Below are 17,290 nucleotides of genomic sequence, written 5' to 3' on the forward strand. Positions count from 1 at the left end.
TGGTGTCTTTTCCATTTATAATGAGCAGACACAGAATATTCTTGACAACCTACATGAAGATATCGATTACAGAAATTTGTTCTCATAAAAATTAATGTGATCTTTAAGGATTACAAAATTTATTTTTAAAGATAAATACAAATCAAACTAAATATTCTCCCAACACTTTTGAAGTGAAGCTTTGAGAACTAACAATGGTGTTTAGTAAAGTCAACACAGATGTAATTTATTGATTTGCAAATTTGAGATAAATGCAGGAAAGATTTTAAGACTTGACTAATCAAAACTGATATGCAGACACTTACAGTTCACCTAATATCACACTATAACCAGACAAGGTTTTTGTAAAGCCTGTAGGAAACACCTAGTGTTATACAAAGCATCTTATGATTTCTAAGACAAGCAAGATCTTTTAATACATCTGTCTGCTGACTGACATAGAGTTCAATTTATTTCTTCCAGGTAAGATGGAAAATCTTCTGATTTGAGTTTTACACCTAGTTTGATATGCAGAACCCTCTCTCCGCTTTCTAATCTTTAGAGCATTCCCTCCTTCTGTCAGTCAGAAGTCATTCAAATCCTTGAAAAATCCTTTTTTTAATCACCTTTTTTTCCTTTAATACTGATTGAAAATAATATTGTATCCCCTACTCCAAAATAATTATAGAATCATTTAGGTTGGAAAAGACCTTTAAGATCATGAAGTTCACCCATTAACTTAGCACTGTCAAGTCCACCACTAAACCATGTCCCTCAGCGTCACATCTATACATCTTTTAAATACCTCTGAAGATCATGACTCCATCGCTGCCCTGGTGGGGGAATCTTATTAAATCAATTATACCTGTAATTACTATGGCTACACTACAAGAATCAGTGGGCAATATGCAGAAAATATAGTTACTGCTTTCATTTCAATTGCAGTTTTCTTTCTCCTTGTCAGCTGTGCTAGCGACAACAGTTTAAGAATAAAAACACGTCACCACACACCAAATTAACAGACTTTATAAAAATACCCAGAAAGCACAGAAACTCAAACAACTGGTATGTAAACCAGTTGTGTACATAAAATACATAAATTATGATGTTAAATTTCAGGATCAGAAATTAACAAGTAGAAAATATATTTACTGCTTTCAGATCAGTTGGGTACTTTCTTGTTCTGCTTCTGCCATGGGATCTGTTATACTCTTAAAAAAAAAAGAAAGAAAGAAAGAAATACTATCAGTTGCTAACATTAATTGAACTTTGTAGGTATTCATGAATTTATCAATGTAATTATGAATGCTTCCATTCAGTGAAATATGATGTTTATCACCTAACTTTTATTAAAAAATCTAGCAAGTCTGTCTGAATGAAGTAGCAGGTAAGAAGCAAGTTAATTTACTACTCATTTTCAAATCTGGTTTTGCAGTTCACTTATTTAAGAACACAGAAAATATGCCTGAAGCCTCAACATTAATTTTTAATATGTAATTATCAGAAAATTATAAAAATCTAGGCCACACAAGATTTTGAGAATTCTCATGATTTACCTTAGTGAGAAAAACACTTGTGAAAACCTGACCCTAAAAAGTCATGAGTGTGTTCATACATTTAGAGAACACTTATAAAACAGGCTGTTACTAAAGTAACCTTAAGCATAAAGTATAGTAGTATCAGAATATAAATTCTGAACTAGAATTGCACTATTGATTTAGTAGAAGTTGTTTGCGACTATTTGTTCATGCGGCAAAGGAAGGCTACCTCCTCTCTGAGGATATTCTTAATTCTATTTGTGACATCTGAATACAAAAGGGCATTTTAAATCTTGAGAATTTAGCCAACCAACACCATACAGAACAGCTTAACTTGCCCCACAGAACAGGCTATGGACAGTTTAGAGGTTGTGACCAAAATCCCTTAAAACTATGGGAGAAAACTAGCACAGACTTAGCTGCAGCAGTTTTAACCTTTTGATACATCAGCACAGAAAAGAAAATCTGTAAGAATCAACCATTTATAATATCCCTGTTCTTTCTAAATTCTTACCTCAAACTCTTCATTCTCATCTAGCTCTTCAACTGTGGTCAAATTGAGTGTTTCAGGTCTCTCTGTAAGTTCATCTATTATCCTTTCATTTTCCTATGGTAATGAACACCAGTTTTCAGTTACAAGTATTCCAGATCTGTTTAAAATGACATTATGTCTTAATACAAAGAGATGAGTTATAATATAAAGAAATATATGTTTCTTAATATAAAGAAATGTTAGTGTCTAAATATCGTCTTTGTATGCTTGTTAGCAGTATTTTTATCAGTTTTTTTAAATAATAGGTATTTTGAATTAAACTACATGTTCATGTTTTCTGTCACTTTCACACTGCCGTCTTTCCGTAATTCTATCTGTATTTCAACATAATGCTCTAAAAACATACATATCTCTAAAATATGATGTGCTACACATAAATTTAAGAGATACTCACATTTAAAAGCTTTATTGAGATAAACATGCCCATTATCAGTGTATGAAATAGCATTAAAAGACCATACACTTACATATGCACTCTTCTGTTAGTATAAATTCCTGTGCACCAGGAAGATTTCAGAATCAAGAGGCATCCCAATTCCAAACCACAGTTCCTTTTCCAGGTACAGCAAATGAGCTTTGCACTGGCATACTGTACAACATTACTGTCTAGACACTTAAATTAGACATGATTAAGTTATAATATTTTCTCATAAGTAAGATCAAGGAATGTGAAAGCATCTATTAAGAAAATAACAGATTACAGTAAATTTTGTAATACATTTATGCGCTGTTCTGAATAATAAAAAAAAACAGACAAAAAATCATGTCTAAAACCCAGACTGGAAACAAGGCATTAGACATTCTTCCCCCATTTTCACTTTTTTTTTTTTTTCAATTATGTGCTAGTTTAACACCCACGGGCTTCTGCCTTTTGTTTCATACTTAAGTGTCTGCATCTGGAAAAGGCAGTAGTTCCAAATCACTGACTAAGCTTTGGTTTAAACCTCTTGATTATTCTGCTGCAATAGCTTGTCATCTTCTTCATTTTGCAGTTCCAACTCCTCACATTCTTGTTCCAACTCCTTGCGTTCTTGTTCCAACTGACCCTACAGTTTAAAAAAGGAAAAATTGTAACGAAAAAATACTCACATTGATCTTCCCCACCCCACTGCTTGCAATGTATATCACAACTGAAATCTTACGTTAGAAAAAGGAAGCATCAAACATAACTGCGAGAATATAAATCCCTTCCAGTATCATCTGACTCAACATTTTCATAGGTTTTAGACTCCCATGGATAGAAGGGGTTTAAAACCAAGAAGAAACAGACAATAAGGTAGTGTACTGTTTCATTCTGCATGCTGTTTATCAGTCTATATTCATTGTCTCCTACACTCTAGTATCTAGCACAAACAGATGAATCCATATAGAATCAAATCTATAGAAAATATTGGTAAGCAATGTTATTAGCATTCGTCATCCTCATCAGCAACCTTCAACATTTCCAATCAGAAATATCTAGCACAAAGTGCCTACTCTTTGTGAGCCTAAATCCTATTGCATCAAAACTTCAGAAACTGCATAATCTAAGTGTTCACATTCACACCACTAGCCCTTAGAGAACACTGCTGTAGCATTCTGTGAGCAGTTATATTCTGGTTTGGGCTGGGATAGAGTTGTTTTTTTTTTCCTAGCAGCGGGTATGGGGCTAAGTTTACAATCTGTGCTGGCAACTGTGTTGGCAGTACAGGGATGTTTTTATTACTGTTGAGAAGTGCTTACACACAGTGAAGGCCTTTTCTGCTTCTCACCCCACCCCACCAGTGAGTAGGCTAGAAGCACACAAACAGTTGGGAGGGACATGCCTGGGACAGCTGATTCCAGCTGACCAAAGGGATAACCCACACCATATGACATCATACTCAGCATATAAAACTAGGGGTAAGAAGAAGGAAGGGTGGGGATGTTCAGAGTGATGTCATTTGTCTTCCCAAGTAACCATTACACATGATGGAACCCTGCTTTCCTGGAGATGACTGAACACCTGCCAGCTGATGGGAAGTAGTGAATGAATTCCTTGTTTTGCTTTGCCCATGAACATGGCTTTGAGCTTTACCTGCTGAGCTGTCATTATCTCAACCCACCAGTTTTCTTACTTTTATGTCTCTCATTCTCCTCCCCATCCTATTAGAGGAGAGTAAGCAAGCAGCTGTGTGGGTTTAGTTGCTGGCTAGGGTTCAATCAGAACAAGATGCTAGAAATATGGTCATATTGAAGCGACTAATTTCAACATTCCTTTTTGGTACAAAAAAGCAAAACATGCCTGAATACATGACTATAGCCAAAAATGTCAGTTAGATTAAAAAAATGTGTCTAATGTGAGTATTGCTCAACATCTTTCCTATAGTTTACATTAAATAATTTATTTGTCTGTGAATTGTCTCTAGACACAATCTCATGCTATTCTTCATATTCTTCATTCTTCACTATTGTGAATGACTCATTAAATCCTTAAGCATGTAACTTTTGGTCTGCAAAATAATAAATTTCAAGTTTAAATAGTGTGAGTGAAATAGAATGAATGCATCTTACAATACAACTGGGCTTAACAAGATCAGCATAGATTTAAAATTACACTTTTGATCTTAACATTGCGACAGTCAGCCACGTAAAAAAATCCAGTCAGACAATATCAACACTACCACAACAACACTGAGGCTGTTACGTTTGTAGTCAAATCTACATGATTCCTTTCTAAACAATAGAAACAGAAATTATCTCTATTTCTCATACTTACATTCCATATAGTATGGGATTCAAATTGCTTTATGCCAACAGAATGTTCAGGTAGCAAAGCAAAGACTGTATGTACAGCTGTAATAAGCAACCCTCCTTCACTGATTCCCAAACAATTTCAGTATTCTGTAACTATGTATACGTTCTCATTACCTTTTTTCTTGTTACTGATATTACATTGAACTTGTTATTACTCCTAGGCCTCCTAAAAAGCCTGTCAAAAAGTGTTGCAGTTAACCTCTAGCTTTATTTGTATCAGCTCTTGTTCATAATTAACTACAGAAGCTAATCTGCTTAAGTTGGTTCTCACGTAAGTCTTAAATTGGTTGCTTTTTAGCCTAGGCTCTTCCATTTTTTTAATAGGATTTTACTACATAGGATGTAAGTGCTAGCTTCCCATGTGCTAGCTAATAATTTCAGTTATTATTTAGAAAATTAAGATTAAAATACTTAAAATGCAGAAGTATACAGAAATATATCAGAAGTATACAGCCAGCTACAAGATGCCACAGTACCATATATTATTTATAATTATCTATTATTAAGTATCATTAAGCATTATTAACCTGATATTGTTCTTCAAGTTTCTGCTGGATTAAGAGAGCTTCTTTATTTTTTCTCAACTTCTCAAGTTCCAGCAGGGCCACCTCCCGTTCTTGTTCCAGATCAACCCTCTCCAATATTCTCTATTTCAGGGGCAACATAGCATCAATTAAAAAAAAAAAAAAAAGTAATAGCATCAATTATATTGTCATGAATTTTTCTGCCCAGAAAGGATCCACCTTTTTTTCTTCATCTAAGATTCTTCTGTAGTTGTAAATCCAATGTGCCAGATACTCTATTGGATCTGCTGGCCGATGCTCTACAACCTCTGCCAGTCCCTTTTTCAAGCAGCTTCCCAGGCATCTCTTCAGATACTGAGACTCCATTCACATCTACTAACAACAGGCAAACATTAGCATCAATGTTTGATGAATTAAACTGCCTTAGACACCAAATACTGAATATTACATTACTCATTTTATGAACCTAGCAATTAATAGAAGATAGTTAATTGCATTAAATATTGGTTTAGTCGTTACAAGCTCCACTTACAGATCAGTTATACAAAGCACTGCAGACCAAAAAATATGCTCAAAATCTCCCATACTGTTTAATTCAGAAACTGCTTGGAAATACACTGGTAATTCTAGGTCATCATGATAGCAAAAAAAAAAAAATTAAAAAAAATTCAAAGCCATAGCAGGGCATAGAAAACTTCTGTGCAGATATATGAAGAACAGCAAAGTAGTTCTGTAAATGATTAATGATAGATTTTAGTTTGAACTAATAAAGCTATCTTTATAGTACGTATGCAAGACCAGGGCCTGAAGCAATCACGCTACACAGTTATGAAAGGTACAAATCTCTGCACACACAAGGTAAATACATAACACATCGGAAACTGCACTTCTGCAATGCTGACACGCCCTTCGGTGCTGCTAACAGAATTCAATCCGTCCTGCGAGGCCCTGGCCCAGCGGAGGCAGCGTATCCCTCTCAAGCAACGGCGCCCATTAGGCACCAGTTCCTCTCCGGAGACCATACAGCTTAGCGACGCAAGACCCACCAGCAGCGGAGAAACATAGAACAACTCCCACTCTTCGCTCTCACGCACGGTTCAGAGGGGGCGGGTCCGTAGCTAGCACTCTATTGATAGACCTCAGCTGTCCCGACCAATTTCACCAGGAGCCCCCACCCACGTTCTACGTTGCCGGAGTCCATTTAAGTGCAGCTTGGGGCCTTTACTGCTTTTTTAATCTACGCGCTAAGTGGGTTTGTTCCTTAGCTGTGGTCCTGTCATGCAGTTCGAATGGTGGGCCTGGTACATTACTTTACTTCGCCCAGTGCCCCACGTCCTATCGCTAGAGCTCGGCGCTGTCACGACCTTACCTCTGGTGCCGTGGGCCTGTGCTATCGCCGCCCTCACTTCTCTCCGCTTTGTCTTTCGCCAGAGAGCAGACCCGCTCCTGATGCTCGTTGGCTACTAGACCCCCAAACTCAGCCCCGGGACAGCAGTCCACAGGCACACACCCAGCTCGCTCCAATCAACCGTCTCTCTGTCCGAGGGGGTGCCGGGCACCTCTCCACCCGCTCCAACGCCGTGGTGGCCACCACGCTGCAGAGAAGCTACGGCGAAGCCCGTGCTGCTGCGTTACGCGCTGGGTTGCTAAAGCAACACCGGCCGCCAGCGCACGGAGTGTAAGGTAACGCCCGGGGCAGCTTCCCTCACAGAAGCCCAGAGCGGTGAACCACTGACGAGCGACATAGCCGAAATGAAGCATCCGTCACCGCTCCTTGGGGTCGCAGTGAGGGTCTTCTGAAGGACAAACCCATTTTAAACGCGTTTAATGCCAATTCTCCGTGAAGAGTTTCCTCTCGTAAAAGAAGGGGTTTCCACAGGGAAGCACCTTCAGTCGGTTCTGAACACAATCAGCTGGCAACACACAAGTCGTTCCTGCTTGATGTGGAGACTCAATCAGTCTTTCTCTCTCTGTGTATGTTTATATGCGTATGTATATATATGTATATGTACACAAAGGAAGACTAGAAAGCAATTTAGGGAAGAAACTATTCTTGAAAATTTCGTGTAGGGAACCTGAGGTAATGCTCAGTGAGCCTTTTGTAGCCAAGTACAAAGTATGTTTTAGATAAAGCAGTGATTTCCCATGCTTGAAGTTCGGCTTTCAGCGTGGAAGCAAAATAATCTTTCCTCTTCACTGACAAACTTCTTGGCTGACATTCATCTCAAATCTGACCAGCTGTTTGCTTTACCGGCAACTTCAAATCAGCTATTGAAACCCCCTATTGAATAATTGCAGCTGAAGTGATGGATTCAGCATCTTTAATAATTCTGAAACTTAATTGCATTATCTTTGTCCTTCCCTAGCAGAAGTGAAAGGCTGGAGAATGAACTCTTTCCAGAAGTGAAGACTGCATCGAGTAATGAAGCATACCCCCGATAAAACTGAGTTTTGAAAGGTAAGAAGATGGCTTCGGTATTTCATACGTAACGCGGAGCAGGTAGAAAGCGCACGCCGGGCCGGGAATTAATAGTCGGGCCAGATGATGTCGCCGGCACTCTGCTAACACGTTTTATGGGGCGGCCAAGGCGCAGACGCCTTTACCCTCGGCTGGTGGCCAGTCCACGCTCGGGTTGCGGTTGCGTTTTTCGCCGCGGCCGGCAGAGGCGCCTCGGCGCTCCTTGCGCCTGCGCGGCGCCCGGCGACGGCTGTGTGGCCGCGCGGCAATGGCGGCGGAGCCTGGAATGGCCGCCGAGGCCTGCGTGGGACAAGTGGTTCTGCCCGGGGACGTGCTGCTTCTCCCCGCCCACCCCGACGAGGACGGGGAGCGGCTGCGGCTGGGTGCCGGCGCGGCCCCGCGGGGCCGTCTGCTATGCGGGCCGGGCCTGCGGCGGTGCGGGGCCGGGCTGCTGGTGACTAAATGCGGCCTGCTGCGGCACCGGCAGGCGGGAGGCGGCGCTGCTGCGGGCGGTGTTTACTGGGTGGACTCGCAGCAGAAACGGGTAGGGACCGGGGATGCACCGGGGGAGAAGGAGGTCCCCGTCTTGTCCGCACTTGCTTGACCCCTGTCAAATACCCCCATTTGCAGTATGTTCCGGTCAAGGGCGACCATGTAATAGGAATAGTGACGGCCAAAGCGGGGGACCTGTTTAAGCTGGACGTCGGGGGGAGCGAGCAGGCGTCGCTGTCCTACTTGGCTTTTGAAGGCGCCACGAAGAGGAACAGGCCGAATGTGCAGGTTAATGCTCTCGTTTATTGGCGCTAACGCTTTAGCGATGTCGTTAGGTGGTGTTTTTATGCTTTCTTTTTAATAGTAAAAGTATTTTTATAAGCCACATATAAAAAGAGGAGTGCAGGTTTATTTGTGCTGATTTTGCCTTGGCTCTTCTCAGAGGTTTTTTGCACGATTTGACTGTGAGCACTCAGACGTTTTTGAAGAGAATATGTAACTAGGGAGATTTGCTATCTGTCATATAATAGGCATTTTTAGTCCTTACATTTGAACTGTCCCGTAATGCTATCTGTAAGTAAATGCAATTCATTAGTAAGGTGGATCCAAGGGGCACTCTGAAGCCTGTTTTTTAAGACGGGCTTTTACATCACTTTGTATTCTTTTTTTCTGTGGCACTTGAACGCCACAGTTTCTGCATTTAACTGTGAAATACATCACTGAAATGTAAAAATGGACTGTCAAAAAATGAGTTAGTGTCGTTTGGTTTTTCGTTGTTCTGATAAAGGATTACAAGGGTAGCTTGCTTAGACTTTTAATACCCTTATAGTCTGAAGAAAGAGGAATTCGTGTTTGGCACTTCTTTTAAAAAATAGGATCACTCTATGAAATATAACTCTAAGTTTTATCTTTCAAATTCCAGTAGTGATACAAGGTAATTGTTCCTATCTTTAGTAGGAGAGGAGAAAAAGCAAATTCCTATTCTACAAACATTTCAAAACTATTTTGTGTCCTCAAGAGAGAATCTTCTTCAGCCAAGTACTACTTAGAAATGTACAATATGATTTACTATTTTTCTTTTTGACAATTCTTTGTTTAGGTGGGAGATCTTATTTATGGGCAGTTCCTTGTAGCAAATAAAGACATGGAACCAGAGATGGTCTGTATAGATAGCAGTGGAAGATCAACTGGGATGGGAATAATTGGACAAGATGGTTTCCTCTTTAAAGTTTCCTTAGGTCTAATAAGAAAGTAAGTACTAAGAAAAGTAAGTAGACACTCTAACATGTAATATGGTGTGTAGGATTTGCACAACAATTTCCTCTAAGCAATTTGGGAATTTGTGTAATTGTTTTACTGTATTTATAGAATAATAGAATCTGGAATGGTTTAGTTTGGAAAAGACTTCTAAGATCATTGAGGCCAGCCATGGACCTAACACCACTATGGCCTTTAAATCACGTCCTGAAGTGCCATGTCTACACATTTTTTTTAACACCTCCTGGGACAGTGACTCCAGCTCCCTGGGCTACCTCTTCCAATGCCTGACCATCCTTTCAGTAAAGAAATTTTTCCTAATACCCACGCTAAATCTGCCCAAGCTCAATTTAAAGCCATTTCCTCTCATTCTATCACTTGACACTAGGCAAAAGAGGCAGACCTTCCACCTCATACAAGCTCCTTTTAGGTAGTTGTGAAGAGCGGTGAGGTCTCCTCTCAGCCTCCTCCAGACTAAACAATCCCAGTTGTACTAGTTTTGCTGAATAGATGATGGATATTGACCTAGAAGGAACATCTGCTTTCCCTTTTAAGAGATGTAGATGTTGTTCTGTGATCGCCAAGGCAGTATGGAAAATAAAACTAAGTATCAGGGGCAATCAGACATTTAAGCTAGGGTTTCAGGTATATACCTGGTATCTCGGAGTTTAAAAATTGGAAATGTTTACTGTCACTGTTCTGCTTAATTTGACATTGAGCTATGCTTATTTAGCTACCAACTAATTAAAGAGGTCTTTCCACATCAATACACATTATCCTTCCTTGGAAGTCAGATAATAAATTTTGTTGAAATAAGGATACAGATAAAATATGTGTGGGATTTTATTTTAAAATTGAGATTAATCCAGGAACCATTTCATAAGCTTTTAAATAGATTGTGAACTTTGGAGTTAATACTGATGTAAATACAAGATTTTTGTGACTATCAAAGAATAGAAGATTATATGGACAAATGATAGTCAGGCTTTGTTTTTGCTTTTGGGAGGGTTTGATGTTTGTTTTTCTTTGGAAAAGCAATTTAGAGATGCAAAGAAGCTGTTTCATACCTATGATTTTTAAGTAATGATTTGTCTGGTGTACATGTCTCATCAAAAGTCAGCGTGGACTGATCCAAGCATTTCTGCAGCCGTTTTGCTTGGGTTTTTTTAAATTTTGTATGTATGCAAAAACAGTATATTACAAATAAACTCCTAAATCCTGATATGTTTGTTTCCCATTTGAGAAAGCCTATGGAAGCTTAATTTTAATTCTAGATGTATTACAATACACTTTACACATTTTTTTGTCTCCTGTCACTTTATAAAAACGTAATACTCTGTATACTGCTGTTACTGTCTCCTGAAGGAGAAGGAAGGCTGTGTTTTGAAAAATACTCATTTGTGTCAAATTTATACATTGCAGCACTTTAGAACTACACTGACTGACATTTCTAGAATTTATTAAGTCAGGGAATTGTTACAAAAGTATCAATTAACTTTAAATTTGTCAGGTGTTACTTCTGAATCTAATCAGAAAACTAAATTCACAACTACTCCCATTTTTAGGTGCATATTTTTTTTTTGTGAGAGGAGAAGTAATAGTCTGATACTGCATTGCTATTTTGGATGTACATGCAATTTAATAATCTTACCTCTGGGTGTTGCTTTAATAATTTCCATTACACCATTACTGCAGTTTAGTTATTGGTTGTAATGGGATGTCTATCAAATGTGAGTATTTCTTCCTCTGACTTTTTAAAATCTTGTTTACAGACTCTTGGCTCCCAAATGTGAAATAATTCAAGAGTTGTCACAATTGTACCCATTTGAGCTGGTGCTGGGAATGAATGGAAGAATATGGGTAAAAGCAAAAACAGTTCAACAGACTTTAATTATAGTAAATATTTTGGAGGCCTGTGAGTATATGACTGCGGAACAGAGAAAACAAGCGCTTGCCAGATTGTCGGGGAGATAGAGAAAACCTTGAAGATTTGTTTGAGATGACCATAAAGTGTTTTGGCTATTTTTGTTATCAGATTTGTATTAAAAGCCATTTTTTAAATTAAGTACTAGACTTTCATTGTTCTTCAGTTTCCTTCTTTATCCCCTCAGCTTCTTTTTGTCTTATTTAGGAACTCTGGTTTTACTCCTGTGATAATGAAACTCTGTTTATGAATTTTGACTGATGTGGAAATGGTCTTTAAAAACTTCCATTAGCTGGAATATTTGAGGTGTAACTACTCAAGTCTTCCATAAGAAAAACAGTCAATTTGTAAACTGTATTTTATTTTTTAGTTATTAATATTAAAATTTTATGTGTTTACTTGGGGAAACTATCATACAGGTTATTTGTTCTGGTCAGGTGCTTTATCTATGTAGTGACAAGAAGTGATTATTAAACACTTTACAAAATTTGGTAATAGAAATGCAGGTGGAGAATACCAGAAAATAATTACAGGGTGTAGCATAAAATAATCATACGGTGGTTAAGGCAGGGCATCAGATAAGACTCAATATATGGTCACAGTGACCTTACCTCTTCCCTAAAAAATAACAGTATTAAAGAAAGTGATTAGGATATAAAGCTTTCAGAATGTTCATACTTAGGTTATGACTCACTGGAGGTAAAAAAATATACTTAACAGCAATAGTTCAATTCAGAGCCACTTCTCCTAAGTCCTCTTCAATATGCTTAACTAGGGCTTCCTCTGAATCAAACTAATACAATTCAAATGATAGCCATATGAGTCTAATGGCTACAATTCAGAATTCTTTATGGGTTTCACTAGCCTCCCTATTTAGCATTTGGAGTATTGCTCATCTGGCTTGGTGTAGATCTTTAGTCATCTTTTTATCTGTCTTCTCCCAGCTGAAGTGACTTTCATTCACATCCCATAAATCCCTTAGGCCTATAATCTGTAAATTACAAGTATTTTACTACTACAGTATTTTTTCAACTTTAGTTAGCTAGAGCCCCATCAGGTTGTCTGTTAGTAGAACATAGTTGGCATATGCAGGAAAGAACTTGCCAAATCATCTCAGGGTGCTGACTTTTTCTGTGAATGTTTGGATCATAATGGTAAAACCACAGGAATGGGGAGCAACATGGATCAATTCTTCAAGAGTTGTGGCTTGAAGTGCAATTAGCCTTACCACCACTCCCCTTTTTACCTGTTTAAGCAATCTTCATTCCTTCCCCAAAGTCTCAGTTTTAAGCGTAACCTACAAGATACATGAACAATTCCTAATCCTAAAATGCTGCTTTGGTAGTTCACTGTAACTGCTGACTTTGAAAATTTTCAGTGCATTGTCATACTGCCCATTATTCTGTCCCACTGTCACATGATTATCACTCAAATATAACCTTAGTTAAATCAAGAGCAGGAAACAATATAGTAAAATCATCTGTTTATAATTTACCAAAATGTCGTATCCATGAAGTGCTTGAGTTTTACCTCCTACAGAATAATTTTAAGCATGTACTGTGTTTGACAATTTATGCAGTGGCAAAAAGGCAGGAGATGCAAGCAAAATGAGTGGGGGAAAATACTTGAAAACAAATATGTTTTAACAGGTTACTGGAAGAAGGCAATATTGTTGTTTTGGTGGTTGTTTGTTGGGTTTTGTGTGGTTTTTTTTTTTTTTTTACTTAGAAAAATGTCTACATTCCTTAAATTAATTTCTGGCTTTGACAAACTTTATCTAATGAACCAGATATTCAGGCAACGTTTATGTGATGACTTTGAAGTTTTAATTTTGTCTCTGTGATGTAACCAGATGTTGCCAGAAACAGTGACAAAGAAAGTAACTTGGTTCTAGGAAGAAAGACTTGATCCTGAGTTAATTATGTATTCTGCTGGAAGTGTCACAGTGTCTTTCATATTCCCATTGAAGGCACATAAACACATCTCAGGAAATGGAAACTGCAGAAGTGATGCAGTGGACTTGAAATGTACCTTGCTTAGTAGAATGTCTTTCTGTTGCCTGTTTCTGCATGATACATGTCCTTGTCAGTTTAAGTCATTTAGAGTCCTTCATTTCAGATATTGGTGATTCTCCACTAGGCGTTTCGATACATTGCTTTTCTGTCAAGTTGTGAAAATTAAGAAGAAAGGATTTTAGATTTCAACATGGACACAGTCTGTATCACCATAGATGAGTGCAGCCCCTTAAAAAGGATGTTCATGAATTAAAGGGAAAGCATACACTGAAAATACAAAATGTGTAGTTTGTGAACCTTTCTACGTTGATTTGTTGTACAATGATCAAGAATAAGTGCTGAAACAAATGCAGTGTTGAAATAAGCATGATAGTAAAACGCTTTTATTTTGTTGCAGTAGAAGAAAGTTGCATAGGCAAGTAATTCAATGTAGTAAGAGGATTAAGATCTTAACTCTAAGGCTATAGTTAGAAGTTTACTGTGACCAACTACTCATTACCACCATACCACCAGAAGTTACAACTGTTTGCTGGCATATGTATTTGATTCCTAGCCAATTTCTATCAAAATGACCAGAACTAGCACTTTTAATAACAGGACTATTTTGTTTTTCTCATGCAGATAAATACTTGTAGCAGAAGAGGTTATGGAATTTTAAATACTAAAGGCAACTTAAATATGAAGAGCAGCTCATGTGCTACTGGGGAAACTTAACATTGTTAGAGAAAGACCAGTTTTCTTCCTTAGCACTTGAACAAGTAATTCTGAGTAATAGCAAAATTATCTACCTAATCAACAGGTGATTTTAAACCTTACAAATTAGTCACCTCCAAGTTTTACATACTTAAATACACCAGTTTTTCTAGCTACATAGAAACAATTTGGTGAGAATATATTACTTGACTATAGAAGCCAGCTGTCTTAAGGACAATGTAGCACACTTTATCAGTAACTTAAGCACCATTGTCTGTACTACTGTCTTGCGTAGATTGCAAGATGCGTAACTAGTACTGAAGTCGACAGGAATGAATTAGTGTGCTGGTTTTGCCCCAACAACTTGGATTAGCCTCGAAGCACACTAGGTGTCTGGGTTGTAGTAGGAACTATGTAGTAGTTGTGGGCAGTTAATCAGAACTGCTGCAAAATGACTTTGATGCTCCGATCTTGCAGAAGTGCAGTCACTGCCTTTTTGTTGCTGTCCATCTGGGTATTATAGGATGTTCAAGTCCGTGAAGCAAGCCTGAAGCTTGCTTGGTATTCTAGTGGCTTGAATAGTTGTTAAAAATAACTCCTTTTATCCATAGGCCTTAGTGTCCCACCTGATGTGAGAAAAGCTAAAACTTAGATACAATAACGGTATAGGTAGTACTGCAATAAATATGATGAAGGTTATGGAGATTCACTTTTATTACACTTACCTAATGTAAAGGTAGTAAAGACCGAAGGACAGTCAGAAGGACTAATGACCTCATCCACTCTTTACAAAAAGGCTTTGGCTATCTGTTGCATGGTTGGCTTTTCTGTGATTCAGTGTTTATTAGGCTATTGCCAAAACAGATTTGTACCGAGCATCTGTATACCCTTTAAAAAGCTTTACTAATTCTTTCTTCCTGTTCTTGTGGTGGTGGTTACCAATCTCTTGGTGTTGCACTGCGAACTGCTCTTGTGGGTGAAACTGATTTTGAAAGACCTGTAGGTCCTTTGGCTTCACATCAGTGGCCACCACACCATAATCTTAAAATAAATCTAGGATCTCGTGTCCAGGCAATCTATAGACAGACTGGTGCTTTTATTTCCAGAGAAGCAGGATGAGGTTGAAAACGCTACTACATGAGTACATAGAGCTGTACAGCCTCCAAATGAGATGGCTTTTTCCTGGTCTAGCTGAAACCTGTGTCAGGCTGCATCTGGGTGGATGTGCCTTTAGAAGCACATGAGTGAAAAGTTCAAACTACTTTTGTGTAGCTGCATCCAGTCTTATTTGCTCAATATTGATAATCCTAATTAATCTGGAAATCTTTCTACAGACACAGGGCCTGTGCCTTACCCACCATTGTCTTGTTTCTTTGTTGCTTTTTGGATCTCCTGTTTAAAGTCACTTTTCTAATGGCACCTTTTGTCTAAAGCTGATTTAGAGAAGCATGATCCAACAAGAAGTAGAAATAACTAACTTCTGAAATAACACACAGCTTTGTCATTCTGTATGTGAATTGAAAGTTTCGTAATGCAAGATCATGTTTTAGCATAGATACTGATACACTGCATGCTGGGTGACTTCTGCACAGGCATGCTACAGTTGTTTAATTAACTGGCACACAGGCAGTTTGCAGACTCTTAAACTGCCACAAAACTGAATTATGAAAGCAGGAAGAGAAGGGCTCAATGTCTTTTTTAAGAGCACTATTAAAAACCCAAGAACTAGATGAAGTGTCAGTGCCTGTTGCTCTGAAATATTCCTGTGCGTGTGTTAAGGACTTTGTAACAGAAAAAATGTGTGAGTAACATCTGAATAGGTGTATAGGAAGGGTAAATTATAGATCAATCATAATATGCTTTTATCAAGAGGGAAAACCATAAACCCAAAAAAGTTGAATTCTTGTTCAGCTTTACTGCCAAAATCTCAATACCTTTCTACAGCAATGATGGCAAAGGAGGTTTGATAAGGACAAAGTAGTTGTTGCAAATCCACTTACACAACACAGTAGCTTTTTATGGAAAGCAAGCCTTTCTGCAGATTTAGGCAGAGAAGGTTAAATTCCAGTGTTTCCATGACACCACTTTCAAATTCTGCATCTACTAACGCTGTCCATGCATTTAAGGGGTTTCACTGCTTTGTAAAGTAGGAAGATACTCTTGTGTGGAATACAGATATGGAGACCAATTTTGTTCTGTTATTTTGCTTTGTACAGTAGGGACATTTCTGTGATTAACTGTTTATTGTTCTTGCCTGATGTTGCCTCATCGTGGACTCCTATCTGAGCAAAGAATAAATAAAAAGATGGTTTTGTCTTATGATAGGTGGGTTTCCCCCCCACTCAGGAATCTGGCTACCTGTGAATCATGAAGGCCAGATGCCCGATTGTTAGAAGAATGTGCAGAAGTATTATTAAGAAAAAAAGTTTGGGATTTTGTTTTGTGTGCTTGCCACGGCAACAAAAATAATGAAATTGCAATTCTACTATTGCCAAATGTTGACAGCTGCAGCCACAACCATTCTGAAATTCAGAAGTAAGGAATGTTGATACCCTGCAGAAATTAGAGTTTTCATTATATGGTGATGGCTGACCCAATCTGTCAGTCATTTTTCTGAAGATTGCTGTGGCACAGCAATCTTTAGACACACACACACACACACACATATATATATATTCTAATGCTGATTGCATTTCAGAAACAGTGAGAAAGTCACTTCAGCGAATTGTTTGGTGTTGACTAAGAGCCTTCCCACACTAGTTAAAAAGTAGAAATGATACATGGCTTCATCTGTTTCCAAGAAAAAAAAGCAGCCTCAAACCCTACAGGTCCTGCCACATTCCCCAGCTCTTTCAGGTAGTCCAGTAATGCTGTTTCTGCCATAAAGTTTCCTTATCTTGTTTTTGCTTTGCTAGTAAGCCTGAGTGACTTTGGTGCTTTTTACAATCCTTCTCATTTCTAAAAGCATGTGTATTGATTAAAGCAAAGCTACCTCAAATTGGAGCAAAAAGCCACAAAATCTTTTCCCAACAACTGCCTAAACCCACGCCATTCTAACATTTACTGAGCAACACAACGCAAC

The 17,290-nt window shown here is 38.4% G+C and overlaps 2 protein-coding genes across 2 annotated transcripts; one reads left to right on the top strand and one right to left on the bottom strand.

The window, feature by feature from the left end:
• Positions 1-1,136: 1,136 nt before the first annotated feature.
• LOC128968292 (DPY30 domain-containing protein 1-like) lies at positions 1,137-5,735 on the bottom strand. The gene is made up of 5 exons (XM_054382703.1): positions 5,589-5,735; positions 5,373-5,492; positions 3,015-3,116; positions 2,032-2,124; positions 1,137-1,190 (listed from the first exon to the last, which is right to left on the bottom strand). The coding sequence occupies exons 1-5, from the start codon at positions 5,733-5,735 to the stop codon at positions 1,137-1,139; spliced, it is 516 nt and encodes a 171-aa protein (XP_054238678.1).
• Positions 5,736-8,095: 2,360 nt separating this feature from the next.
• Positions 8,096-11,619, top strand: EXOSC3 (exosome component 3). The gene is made up of 4 exons (XM_054382482.1): positions 8,096-8,371; positions 8,458-8,607; positions 9,419-9,570; positions 11,349-11,619. The coding sequence occupies exons 1-4, from the start codon at positions 8,096-8,098 to the stop codon at positions 11,548-11,550; spliced, it is 780 nt and encodes a 259-aa protein (XP_054238457.1). The 3' UTR covers positions 11,551-11,619.
• The last annotated feature ends 5,671 nt before the right edge of the window (positions 11,620-17,290 follow it).

Source organism: Indicator indicator, chromosome 7, assembly GCF_027791375.1.
Source record: "Indicator indicator isolate 239-I01 chromosome 7, UM_Iind_1.1, whole genome shotgun sequence".
NCBI classification, from domain to species: Eukaryota; Metazoa; Chordata; class Aves; order Piciformes; family Indicatoridae; genus Indicator; species Indicator indicator.

What these genes read in the sequence shown, in the direction of transcription:
- LOC128968292 (XM_054382703.1), bottom strand. Translation starts at nt 5,735, where the DNA reads ATGGAGTCTCAGTATCTGAAGAGATGCCTGGGAAGCTGCTTGAAAAAG. An exon ending in AACTTGAAGAACAATATCAG is followed by an intron (nt 3,117 to 5,372) that starts GTTAATAATGCT and finishes TTTAAACTGTAG; the next exon opens with GGTCAGTTGGAACAAGAACG. An exon ending in ATGAGAATGAAGAGTTTGAG is followed by an intron (nt 1,191 to 2,031) that starts GTAAGAATTTAG and finishes TTTTTTTTTAAG; the next exon opens with AGTATAACAGATCCCATGGC.
- EXOSC3 (XM_054382482.1), top strand. Translation starts at nt 8,096, where the DNA reads ATGGCGGCGGAGCCTGGAATGGCCGCCGAGGCCTGCGTGGGACAAGTG. An exon ending in GGAACAGGCCGAATGTGCAG is followed by an intron (nt 8,608 to 9,418) that starts GTTAATGCTCTC and finishes TTCTTTGTTTAG; the next exon opens with GTGGGAGATCTTATTTATGG. An exon ending in TCCTTAGGTCTAATAAGAAA is followed by an intron (nt 9,571 to 11,348) that starts GTAAGTACTAAG and finishes TCTTGTTTACAG; the next exon opens with ACTCTTGGCTCCCAAATGTG.